The sequence below is a fragment of the Pinus tabuliformis genome, chromosome 1_2 (assembly GCF_031772625.1).
Source record: "Pinus tabuliformis cultivar Carrire ecotype Pingquan chromosome 1_2, CPIR1, whole genome shotgun sequence".
NCBI lineage: Eukaryota > Viridiplantae > Streptophyta > Pinopsida > Pinales > Pinaceae > Pinus > Pinus tabuliformis.
This window is the reverse complement of record NC_142298.1, coordinates 1,057,943,002-1,057,954,382: the sequence shown is the minus strand read 5'-3', so window position 1 is coordinate 1,057,954,382 and position 11,381 is coordinate 1,057,943,002. Positions and strand designations below refer to the sequence as shown.

General features: G+C 39.6%; 2 protein-coding genes across 4 annotated transcripts; one reads left to right on the top strand and one right to left on the bottom strand.

The window, feature by feature from the left end:
- The first annotated feature begins 2,209 nt into the window (after window positions 1-2,209).
- Window positions 2,210-6,608, top strand: LOC149209773 (uncharacterized). 3 transcript variants are annotated; one of them, XM_089394318.1, is made up of 4 exons: window positions 2,933-3,840; window positions 3,933-4,178; window positions 5,012-5,197; window positions 5,974-6,608. In XM_089394318.1, the coding sequence occupies exons 1-4, from the start codon at window positions 3,622-3,624 to the stop codon at window positions 5,998-6,000; spliced, it is 678 nt and encodes a 225-aa protein (XP_089250444.1). In that variant the 5' UTR covers window positions 2,933-3,621; the 3' UTR covers window positions 6,001-6,608. The 3 variants fall into 3 exon arrangements, 1 of the variants encoding a protein (XP_089250444.1); XR_016252250.1 differs by lacking the exons at window positions 2,933-3,840; window positions 3,933-4,178; window positions 5,974-6,608 and adding exons at window positions 2,210-2,790; window positions 2,847-2,922; XR_016252251.1 differs by lacking the exons at window positions 2,933-3,840; window positions 3,933-4,178; window positions 5,974-6,608 and adding exons at window positions 2,210-2,810; window positions 2,847-2,922.
- Window positions 6,609-8,385: 1,777 nt separating this feature from the next.
- Window positions 8,386-9,405, bottom strand: LOC149209772 (histone-lysine N-methyltransferase CLF-like). The gene has a single exon (XM_089398738.1). The coding sequence runs from the start codon at window positions 9,403-9,405 to the stop codon at window positions 8,386-8,388; it is 1,020 nt and encodes a 339-aa protein (XP_089254864.1).
- Between the last annotated feature and the right edge of the window lie 1,976 nt (window positions 9,406-11,381).

The following is an 11,381-nucleotide window of genomic DNA, read 5'->3' as shown; positions in this document are numbered from 1 at the left end:
ATTAGTACAACCCCCTTATTATATTGTCGTACCCATGTAGTCCCTATATTGTTATTATTGTGCCCCATAGAAGCCCACTATTTTTTTTTTTCTAAGTAAAACTGATCTATTAATAAAAACATAATGTCTAAAGAGGCACCGACCTCTGCGCTACTAGGTCAGCTAAATGACCATTTTAAACAACAAGCCTTGAAATCGCAAATGCCCTTGTTTGGGAAACCAGCCCGAGAATGAGATAGGAAGAGTTCATTTTACCCACGTGGTTACAGTTCTAGAATTCAAAATTTATAACCAAAAGACTGCAAAATTCAGTAAGACAACCAGAGTAAACCCACCGTAAAGTTCAAAATTCACCACAGTGAAACAACTCATGAGAACCGAAACTTGGAGCCCGAGCTGGACACGACACTCAAAATTGACCATATTAAAATGAACAAAAACAGAACCGAATTCTGGACCCGACACGTGACCTGGCATGCAGCAACTAGGTGGTTGATGTTGGTGGTTTCTCCTCCATGATCGGACAGCAGCCATATTCTTCTGAACTTGATCACTTGCCACCTGCATTGTCCTCCACCTAAATTCCTTTGTCTTTGCGAGTGGTGTGGCCTCTCGGTTCTTACTAACGGCTGCTGGGTGGATGGTCCATGTCTCTCGAAGGGTGGCTGGAGCTTAGCTCCCCCTGAAAGTTACCTGGAAGTGGAGGAGCTTGATTTATTTATGAGCTGAGCTCTGGTTCAGGGCATGGGTCAATTACCTCACGGAAATCCACCGTGACGGTGGCAATGATGATTGGCCTATCCATGGAGCAGCGGAAGCGAAATTGAGCTCGCTGGCAGGAAGCCGTGGAAGTGATATGCTGGGTGATTCCACCTAAACGTCGAGCCTCACTGGAACCTCTTCTACCACGACCACTGCAGGTGTCTAGGTATCTGCCAAGAAAGCAGGAAGTGGAAGGGCTCGAGGGTGGGGAGGTGGAGATTGAAGGGGGCAGAGACGAAGGGCGATTGGCGCCACCCCGACTACCACCACGCCTGCACCGCATTCTATGATGTTGGCGCATGATTCTCCGATGAGAGGGTTGCAACGAGCGATGAATAGCAGGGTCAGGAGGTGGGGCAAGAACTGTGGGGGGAATGTTGAGAGGAATAAGAGAAATTGAATCCGCGCTAGAGCGGAGGGCTAGGATCTCAAAATGCAGGTTGCAGAGAAAAGACTAGGAAAAATGATGACCATTGCCCAGGTCGACGCAACAGAAGAGTCTGCAACGTCTTCCCGTGGTGGTGCGAAGGCTCGGCTCAGCTGCAACAGGCAGGTAAGAGCAATTGAGAGGCTGAATGGGGGAATGCAGTGGGCTATGCTCCATAATTAGGAAATTGCAGCGAATATCTTAATTTTCCCAGCTGGTTAATGTCACCGACTGAGGCGCTAGGACTTGTCTTAAGTTCCCACGGGGGAAGGCACAGGTTGCCATAAGGTTTCGCCGCTTGCATGTCGGCGGCCGAAGGGCATTAATGGTTCATCTAACACCCGCATCCGGGGTAGAAGCCCACTATTGTTATTATTGTGCCCTTACATTATTATTTTTATGTTGGCTCTGATTATATTATGACCCCTTAGACTCCTATATATAGAAAGAAGGTCTTGTCATTTGTATTATCGAAGAATTGTTCATTTGTGTAATGTAAAGGAGGTTGCCCCCTCGAAAAGGCTAATTTATAAGGCGCTCATCTATCTTTTCTTTCTTTTTATAAGATGATTTCATAACACATTACTTAAAAAACCTCGAAAAAACTAAATATATTATAAAACAACTTTTAAAACTTTTACATTCCATTGCCATTAATACAACTACAACCTCTTATAATATAAAACATAATCATTATTATTTCATAAAAATAATATTATTAGTAAATAAAATTTACATAAATATAACTAAATAAATATTATTATTTCATAAAAATAAATATTATTATTAAGTGAAGTTTGAATATAAATAAAACTAAATTTGAATAAGTTATACCATTTTGAAGTAACATTATGAATAAAATAGATTTATTTACTTTATGTTCTTCACTAGTTTCAAAATAAAGCCCTTACATAAAAACATAGAAAAGTAAGTATTATATTAATAATAAAATACACAAACGAAACGTATTTACAATCATATGGAAATACCCATACTCCACTTTTCTCTAATGGACAAACACAAATATGCATACCTAAAATATGCTCACGCTCTCGGTGAACTGGATGACATTGATAATGTAAATTGTGAACTGGATGACTTTGATAATGTAAATTGTATCTTTAGATGAGATCTGCAACAAAGATAATGTAAATTGTGAACTGGATGACATTGATAATGTAAACTGTATCTTTAGATGAGAATACAGAGTGCTGAAGCAAAAGAAGGCCATGAATCTTCGTGCTCAAGCAAAAGAAGGTCATGAATCTTCTCATGCAAAGGGATGAGCTCTGCAATGAGAACACAGAGTGTTCAAGCAAAAGTAGGTTGTGTTATAGGTGATCGCCAAAGGGGTTGAGAGGAGGTGAACTGGTGAATTTTTATTCAACTTTTCTCTTGAAGCTACTCTTATTTCAGGAGAGTAGCCAACAACAACAGCCGCAACCTAAACCTCAACAGCTTGCGGGAGTCCTTGTACACTTCACTTTTACTAAACCTGTAACGAGACAGTTGTTGGCTACTTTCCATAAGAGTAGCTTCCAGAGAGAGTAGAATTGCGGGAGTCCTTGTACACGGCACTTTTAATATCAAGTATCACCAGGGTTAGTAGAGTACAACGGAGGTGCCATTTCTCTTCTCATATGTATTTTTATTACAGCAACAAATGAAGTCCTGCAAATATTTGGATGTTTTGAAATGTCAACATCGACAACTTATCCTCCTCTGGGTTGCTGGTATGGGCTATTTTCAAAAATCTTCAAGTAATTTTGAACTGCAAGCATAACCATCAAACCAAACAAAATAGAATACAACCATGGTTGCTACTTTTTTGATAATGAAATAGTAATGTCTTCATTCTTCGTTGATTGTCCTAAACAGCATAGCTACTTGCTACTTTGCTTGTTCTGAACTTGAAATTAGCTTTATTTAATCATATCTTACATCATAGCCATGCTAAATTACTGTTCATGTTCCGAGAAGGTTTAGGAGCCATACCCACCATGTCCATGTTTTGAGAAGGTTTAGGAATCGTACCCACCATGTTCATGTTCTGAGAAGGTTTCTGAGAAGGTTTAAGAGTCATACCCACCATGTTCATGTTCTGAGAAGGTTTCTGAGAAGGTTTAAGAGTCATACCCACCATGTTCATGTTCTGAGAAGGTTTAGGAGTCATACCCACCGGTACTCAATCACAAAATTATACCATTGATTCGAAGATAGGTGTGAACCGATGGCTCCATCCACTGTAAAGGATTTAGGGCTAGGGCAAGCAAATGGTTTCTTGCACTGTAAAGGATTTAGGGTTAGGGCAAGCAAGACCGAAGAGAGGCGCAGAGCGATGCACAACGAAGGCTTTGCTCAAGAAAGGGATAATATATTTGGCCTTCGGAGGAGGGTTTCTGTGTTTCTGGTGATTTTTGTGCGAGCAAAAGATGGCCAATGATGGCAATGGCGAATGCAGGAGCAAGGGAGATGCAGTAACGTTGAGAATTCAAAAATTTGCATCTAGGGTTTTGAATTGCAACTTGGTGGACGTAGGTAAGCAGTACGATGTGATGGCACGTAAGGATGCGTTGATTGAACGAGCTCTGCGTTTCATACCAGGTACCGGTTTTATTGATGATCCAGTAACGGTGTCTACCAACATACAGGTATGCAAAGATTGTTTGTGTATACATACTCAAATCTCATGGTGTATGTTCGAAGTTCTTGACACTGTACTAATGAACAAATCCATGTCTAGGCCTTGCACAGTGCCTGCGAGACTGTAAGACGCGAGACTGTAGGAGGACGAGATGACAATGCAGGACCGTCGAGAGTTATGGGGTCTGCGGATAACATGGTTTCAAGTACTCTGGATCGGGTACCAGGCACCCGATCTTATCCATTAATGATGCTGCGCAACACACGGCTTGTATGTGATACATGTTCACGGGAAGTGCAGCACATTGGACGGGTTACACGGGTTGCATGTGAAGATTGTTCACGGGTAGTGCAGCGCAACACGGATATGTGAACACTGGTTTTTCTTTTTAGTTCTTCCCTTTTCGAGAGCTCAGGACGGGGCCAGCTTCGAAGTTTTTTATATTTTTGATCTAGTCTCTGTTTTTGCATTTTTTTTTTTGGGGTTTTTTTTGAATGCCACTTTCAATGTTTTAGCTAAATCTAGTTTTAATGTTGGAGGGAAGAATCATGATGTTGTCAACAGAATTATGTGAGGATCAGTTAAACTTAGATGCCTAGATTCCTCATTTTCTTTTCAAACCTAAGTTGAGGGTCAGCCGTGACAGCACCAATGTTTTTTCCGAGCCAGGCTGTGCTTAGGCTGAGGCCAGCCCTTATGTTGATGGAGAAGGCTCAGTCAAGCCTGAATACCTCATAAGATAATTATTATTATCAAGCCTGAATACCTCATAAGATAGTTATTATTATCCCTGCAAATAGCTCGCACCCTCATTTCTTTTTTTCATAAAAATTGAACCAGTAACCTCATGGAATCTAAACCCAACACAATCTAACTGACCTACATTTTTTGTGTATATATACTTGCAGATCTAATAAATTTGTTTTGAATGCCTCATAAGATAGTTATTATTATCCACGCAAATGGCTAGCACCCTCATTTCTTTATTTCTTTTTTCAATGAAATTTGAACCAGTAACCTTATGGAGTCTAAACCCAACACAATCTAACTGGCCTACCTTTTTTGTGTGTATATACTCGCAGATCTAATAAATTTGTTTTTATTATTATTTAAAGTCAATTAAAGTATTTAGATAAATTTATACTTACATTGTCGCATTTCTTTGTTTGATTGCACAGAAAAGAGCAACAGCACGTGCTAGACCAACAGAATCAAGGCAGATACCAAGATTGCCACCAGTACCAGGCACCCAATGCGGTGAATTAACGGTGCAGCGCAACACACGGCTTGTATGTGATGATTGTTCACGGGAAGTGCAGCGCATTCCATGGATTAAAAACGCCGAATGTCTCGATTGTTATCAGGTAGCCCAGCGCAGCACACGGATATGTAATACTGGTTTTTCTTTTCAGTTCTCCCTCTTTCGAGAGCCTAGGCCAGGGCTAGCTTCTAAGTTTTTGTTTTTTGGGTTGTTTTTTTTTTTTTATTTTTAAATCAGACTTAGGTTGAGCCTAGACTCAATGTTTTTTTAGTAGATACACTGAGATTAGGTCAGGATCAGCACTTTTTCGAGTTAAGCTGTACCTAGACCATGACTGGCTTCAATGTTGGGTGGAAGAGCGATCTGCAAATGTGTGGGATGTTGATGTGCAATTAAGCTTGGACACTTCATGGGACAGTTATTATCCCGGCAGATGGCTCCCCTCATTTCCTTCCTCCATGAGATTTTAACCACTGATCTAATAGAGTCTAAATTCTACACAAATCAACTGGCCTACACCTCATAAAATATATCTGCATCTCATATGTGAAGATTTACCTTATTTCCACCATAAAATTTTAACCATGATCCGAAATTTTAACCACCATGAAATTTTAACCAGGATCATATCTATACCTCAAGATTTACCTCTATACAAACCAACTGGCGTACACCATAAATATATCTATACCTCAAGATTTACCTCTATACAAACCAACTGGCCTACACCATGAATATATCTACACCTCAAGATTTACCTCATGGAATATATGTGGAGATTTTTTTTCCAGATCTAATAATAATTTTTTTTTTCAATCAATTAAATTATTTAGATAAATATATACTGACATTGTCGCATTTCTTTGCTGGATTGCACAGAAAAGAGCAACAGGTCATGCGAGATGAAGTGAATTACAACAATCAACAGGATTGCCAGCTGTGAGATTTACAAAATCACAAGAAGCACCTGTATTGCATTGATCACTATGTAGACGTGCTGTTATTCCGACCACTTTCTTTCTGCACTATCAATCAACATAATACACAATTTCTTTATCTATTTTCTGTTTTGTAGAATTGTTTGGCCATGGTTGTTTCATAATCCCTGCTCTTAATTTTAATGACTGCTGCTGCGAGTTGGTTTCTTGACCAGCTGTGTCGTTCTTATTCACTGTTGTATATCTTTGCGAATACATGAATTTGTATTTGTTTTGCATGTGTATGTTTTGTAGCAAAATACCAATAGACTTCAAAAGAAAGCATATTGGATTTATAATTTGTTTCCAAAAGAAGTTGTACTTTTCTTGGGTACTAGTGTGGTAGTGTAGGCATATGAAGTAATCTACATGAACAAGAAGCAGATACACAGGTGATTCCACTTGGCAAGTTGGAATTACCGTGAAATGCCAATTGGAATTACTGTGAAATTTCAGTTTGTTATGTTATGGGACAATTGGGGCAGAGAAAAGAACACCTTTTTGGTATATCCATGTGTCACTACACATTTCCTCCCTTTCAAGGATTTAGGCGCATGTTGTGGGGGATTACGCATGCTCACTAAAGATACTTTAACATAAACTTGTCTGAGAAAGAAGCTTATTTGCCCTATCTATCTTGCTGTTGTCGATTTTGTTTATGCTGCATATTGATGACCCTAATCAGGTTTGTTTCTGGTAATGATCTTGGGGATATCTGGAATTCTAGTATATTGAGTTTGGCATAGATTGGGCAAATATTTGCATCAAATGATATTGCATTCTAAGGACGGCAAGGACAGATTCATGGAGTAGGCATAGATGTTTGTGCCGTATTTAGTGTGCCAGCCAGATGTAATAGTCGAACTATTTGACAATTTAAATAACTAAACGTGTGAATGTCGGGGAACTGTTTAGTTATAGGATAGCCCTTGGCTCCTTTTCTGCAAAATGCTGATGGCAGTTAATTGCGTCAGTGAATCTAATTTAAATGTCCTTTATATGAATTTCCTGAGGATAGTTCTTTACCCACTAATTGAGTTACTCCTTGCATCACGATTAATGTTGATAACCAATAAATCCCTGTGCGGTTAGCTTTTGATGGCAAGTGTTGTCACTTAAATCTGCACCGCAGGACAGCAAGGATTTCAGTACCTGCAGAATCTAAGTAATAATTGATAAGCAATCAGCCCAAAGGTCACCAGTGTAATATTCCTTACCCTAAAATTGCCCTTAGGGTTTGCAAAAAGCACATGACAAGGTTTATATTATACCTAGCATCACAATTTACTTTCAATTTTTGCAACCAGAGACAATATTAAATGCAATAAGATAGTGTAACCATGTATTCAACAGTTCATTCACATGAAACCAATTCAGTAATCCATAAGGAGTTTAGATCCACAGTCCTCCCAATTTCACACTACAGTTTAAATTCACAACAATGGCTAGCAACAAAAGCCTACTGTCCTAATGTCTCTACAGTCCTGGTTCTGCTGGAGACTTAGCTACCTCGGGTTGGGTCTTTGTTGATTGCCTGAGATGTATTTGTGCTGCCTTAGAAATTTTGCTAAAACAGAATAAAGAGAGAGGATTTGCTAAGGTAGAATCTTTCACCACTGAAACCAATCATAGATAAGGAGTCTTAAAACCCTTAAAACCCTCAAAGAATTTCAGCTCCCAAATCAGAAATTTCACAAACCATTATGAGAAAAATGATTCTCCTCTCTTTTTTATAGATTCCCTTTTGGGGTCTTCCCTCTTAATTTTAATTTGAGGGGCTAACAAGTTTCCCTCCATTTTGCCCCAAATTTGGTTTTACCACATGTTTTCCTCCAATTACCCTAATTTACCCAATGTTATCCCAATAACATTGAATAATGGGCCCCCTTTATAAATGACTATAGCCTATGGCGTTGGATAGGCTACTTTGTTCTCCTTTGGACAATCTAATTAGAAGAGGACATTACAGTACCCCTTCCCGACATTGGTTGTCCTCAAACAATTGCAAATTTGGGTGCTCTGATCCCATGGCATGATCACCAACAACCATGATCGCCTTTACATAGCAATTTGGAGTTGGTGAATGATTTGCAAATTTTAACTTATCTTCCTTCTAATATGCATCAAGAGTAGATTGATCGTTCAAGTTGAAAAGGAAGGAGGAGTCTTCTAGATCATAAATCTTTCCTTGCTTATCGGCTTCTTGATGTGAAATCAATTCACCACTATACTCCCAACAGTAATCATGCTTGTTAACACGATTCTTTAAAAATGCTCCTCATCCATAAACATCTGACCTTCTAAGCAGTACTAACTATTGCTGCTTTAGGAGAAGCTTCATATTTCTGCATTCATAGTTATCAGCCTTTCCGTTTCCATCATTCCGCAAATTTGGCCCATCTTTGGCTGCCCATTGCATGGTGGATTCATTGCGATGGATATATTCTGTTATCTCAGAACAGGTCTTCAGACGATTCAATAAGTTGCGTGTTATGAAGCAACTGTTCTTTCCGAAGATCTGTACACCTTTTGCATATAAACCTTTCTCAATTGCACTCCAGCCACAATCATCTTGTTTGACACATGTTACAATTACTGAATCCTTTCTACAAGATTCCTCAGTTGTAGCACCTTGGATGTCAGCTTTAGTGTCATCCTGAAGATCCATATCTTTTGCATTGTTATCCTCTTTGACATCTGAATTCTTTTTTCTCAAAAACTTCATTGTTGAGGATGTCTTGTTGTTCTTCTTATGCGGTGCCCCCAATGTTTTAGCATTAACTTTTTTTGAGTTTGATTTCAGGTTAATATCAATTGGGGAATCAACTCCAATAGCAATGCTGTCAATGTTTGAAGCCATCCTTTTTTTCCTTTTTCTCATACAGACTAAAACTTGTTCAACAGTCCTTTTATTATCTTTCTTTGAACTCCCTGCAAGTTTTCCCCTCTGTTTACCCTTATGTGATGATTCAGACTTCTCAGAGTTGTCTTTCCCCACATCATATTCACCACAATTGTTTTCAGTCACTGGCTTTTCATTTGAACAACCACTTTCAGTTTGAGGAGCTTTTGCTGTTCTTAAACCACCACTAGTTGAACATTTCCTTCGGGTGCATACCTTATTTACATCATTGCTTATAGAAAGAACATGTTTTACCTCACAGATGTTAGGAAGTGAATTTGTGCCACTGGTTTCTTCAACTTTTGCAACCCTTAGACGATAGCAGTGAACACCACATGGCTTGTTACACTCTTCTTCTGGAGGAATCCATGGTGACTGTTTTTCACAAGGGAAAACAAGAGCCTTTATGGTTGCTTCATATGCTCCATTCATACGATGTCCAGTACTTCAGTTACTTGAATGCTAAATTCTTTTTTGTTTAGCAAAAAATTCTCCTAAGCATTGCCTTCTCTTTTTGGCATTCTCATCTGTAAGCACTGGAATTTGCCCAGACTGTAGTAGTCCTATAAGAGTACACTTGGGCTTGTTCTGCTAACAAGTCTTGCACTCTCTTACGTGCCTCAACACATCATCCTTGAGGCCTTTCCAAAAAAGAACCTTTCCTTGATCTGCCTATATGTTTTGAAGAGCCTTGGGTGTTCTGTTAGATGTGGTTTATGGCCTTCAAGATCTCCTTCTTGAGTGTAGATTCAGGGATCAAACATATCTTGTCTTTATAGAAAATGACCTCATCCTCTACTCTGTACCTGTCATCTTGGATGAGTCTGTCCATCAATTCGCAAGCAAACTTATTTTTGGAATATTCCACTAGGAGGTGGGCTTTCCAATCTCTGGTGTGGCTGGTTTCTTGGAGAGCGCATCAATCGCAATATTCTTCTCGTACTTAGTACCGAACTCATAGGTCTGTAGGCTGCTATCTGACGACCTTGGTCTTGTAATCCAACATTCTACTATGCAAGCCACATCTCTGTGCCTATATATCACTTCCATTTTCTTAGCTGATATAATTTGAGGACCACCATTGGACATACCTCTCAACACTACCTTACTGCCATTCGAGGCCCTGAATTCCATTTCCATCACTTGGTAGTTCATTGAGAATTTCCTATCGAGTACAACCACTGTACCCCTAACACAACATTGGTATTTACAAGGTCTACTATGTAGAAATCATCGGTGAATGTGTAATTACCTAGAGTCACACTCAAACGTGGGATCACCTGTGTGCATGTCATGTTGTACCCATCAACTGCCCTCATGTCGAAGCCCTCAAATTATTCTATGGGAATACCTCTCCTTGCCACCAAAGCTGCATCGATGAAATTGTGCATAGCTCCATCATCAACGAAAGTTGTGAATCGTTGCCCCTTGTATGACCACCTTGACCCTGAGGCTGTAATATTTAGGGACTCCAGAGATAGTGCCACCCTTAATTCCTGTACGAGGTTTTTTATCTCCTTTGGCCTCCTCAAAGGATTGCTCTTCTTCAAAACTACTAGACTTCTTACTTGGTGCTGGCATTGTAACATCTTCATTATCATCGTCAGACACTATTTCAATATAGTGGACATTTATCCTTTCCTAAGCATCTGTGACTTGGTTCCATGGTTCCTTGCATGTGAAGCAAAGTTTCTTTCTCCTCAACTCTCTCCAACTCTCCTAATCCAACCTATCCTTTGTAGTCCCATCTCTTTGAAATGGCTTCTTATCTTTGGCCTTCGGAGGGATGAGCGATTTGGATGGAAATTTAACTTTTGTTACAGTGTCTCCCATATCTCGTGTCCTGGTAATGGCATCTTGTAAGGTGGTGGGTTTGAAGGCCTTGACTCACCCATGTAGTGGCTCGGTTAAACCCTCTTTGAAGAGCATGACCAACCCTTGCTCAAATATATTTGTCACCATCATAACCACTTGCTGAAATTCTTCAATGTAAGCATTTAGTGTGTCGGTCTGCTTGAGTTGTGCTAGCTCTCTAAAGTGTACCTCTAGATCCTTGTCAAATCAGTCTATCACTCTTTGCATGAAGACCTCGTAAGAAGTGATGTTGGAATGTCCCAAGGTGACCAATCCATGGTACCACCATTCACGCGCTTCCCCTTTCAAATGCAAAGTAGAAAATTTGATAGCATTTACTTCCAACATTGGGTTAAGTGGGTTAAGTGCAAAACTCTTGTTACCACCATTAGATCCATTAGCAACATTGTTACCTGTAATGTTTAGATTTGCCTTGACCTTGGCAAAAAGCTAGTTCATTTGATGTTGTCCTTAGGCTATCTACTAGTGCCTGTTAAATTTCCATTAAACTCTGCAACGACTTAGTGAATCACTGAGAACTAAAATCTAGTTAA

Coding starts and splice junctions, on each gene's coding strand:
- LOC149209773 (XM_089394318.1), top strand. CDS start 3,622: ATGGCCAATGATGGCAATGGCGAATGCAGGAGCAAGGGAGATGCAGTA. Junction 4,179..5,011: donor CATGTGAAGATTGTTCACGG/GTAGTGCAGCGC, acceptor TTGATTGCACAG/AAAAGAGCAACAGCACGTGC. Junction 5,198..5,973: donor AATGTCTCGATTGTTATCAG/GTAGCCCAGCGC, acceptor TGGATTGCACAG/AAAAGAGCAACAGGTCATGC.
- LOC149209772 (XM_089398738.1), bottom strand. CDS start 9,405: ATGAATGGAGCATATGAAGCAACCATAAAGGCTCTTGTTTTCCCTTGT.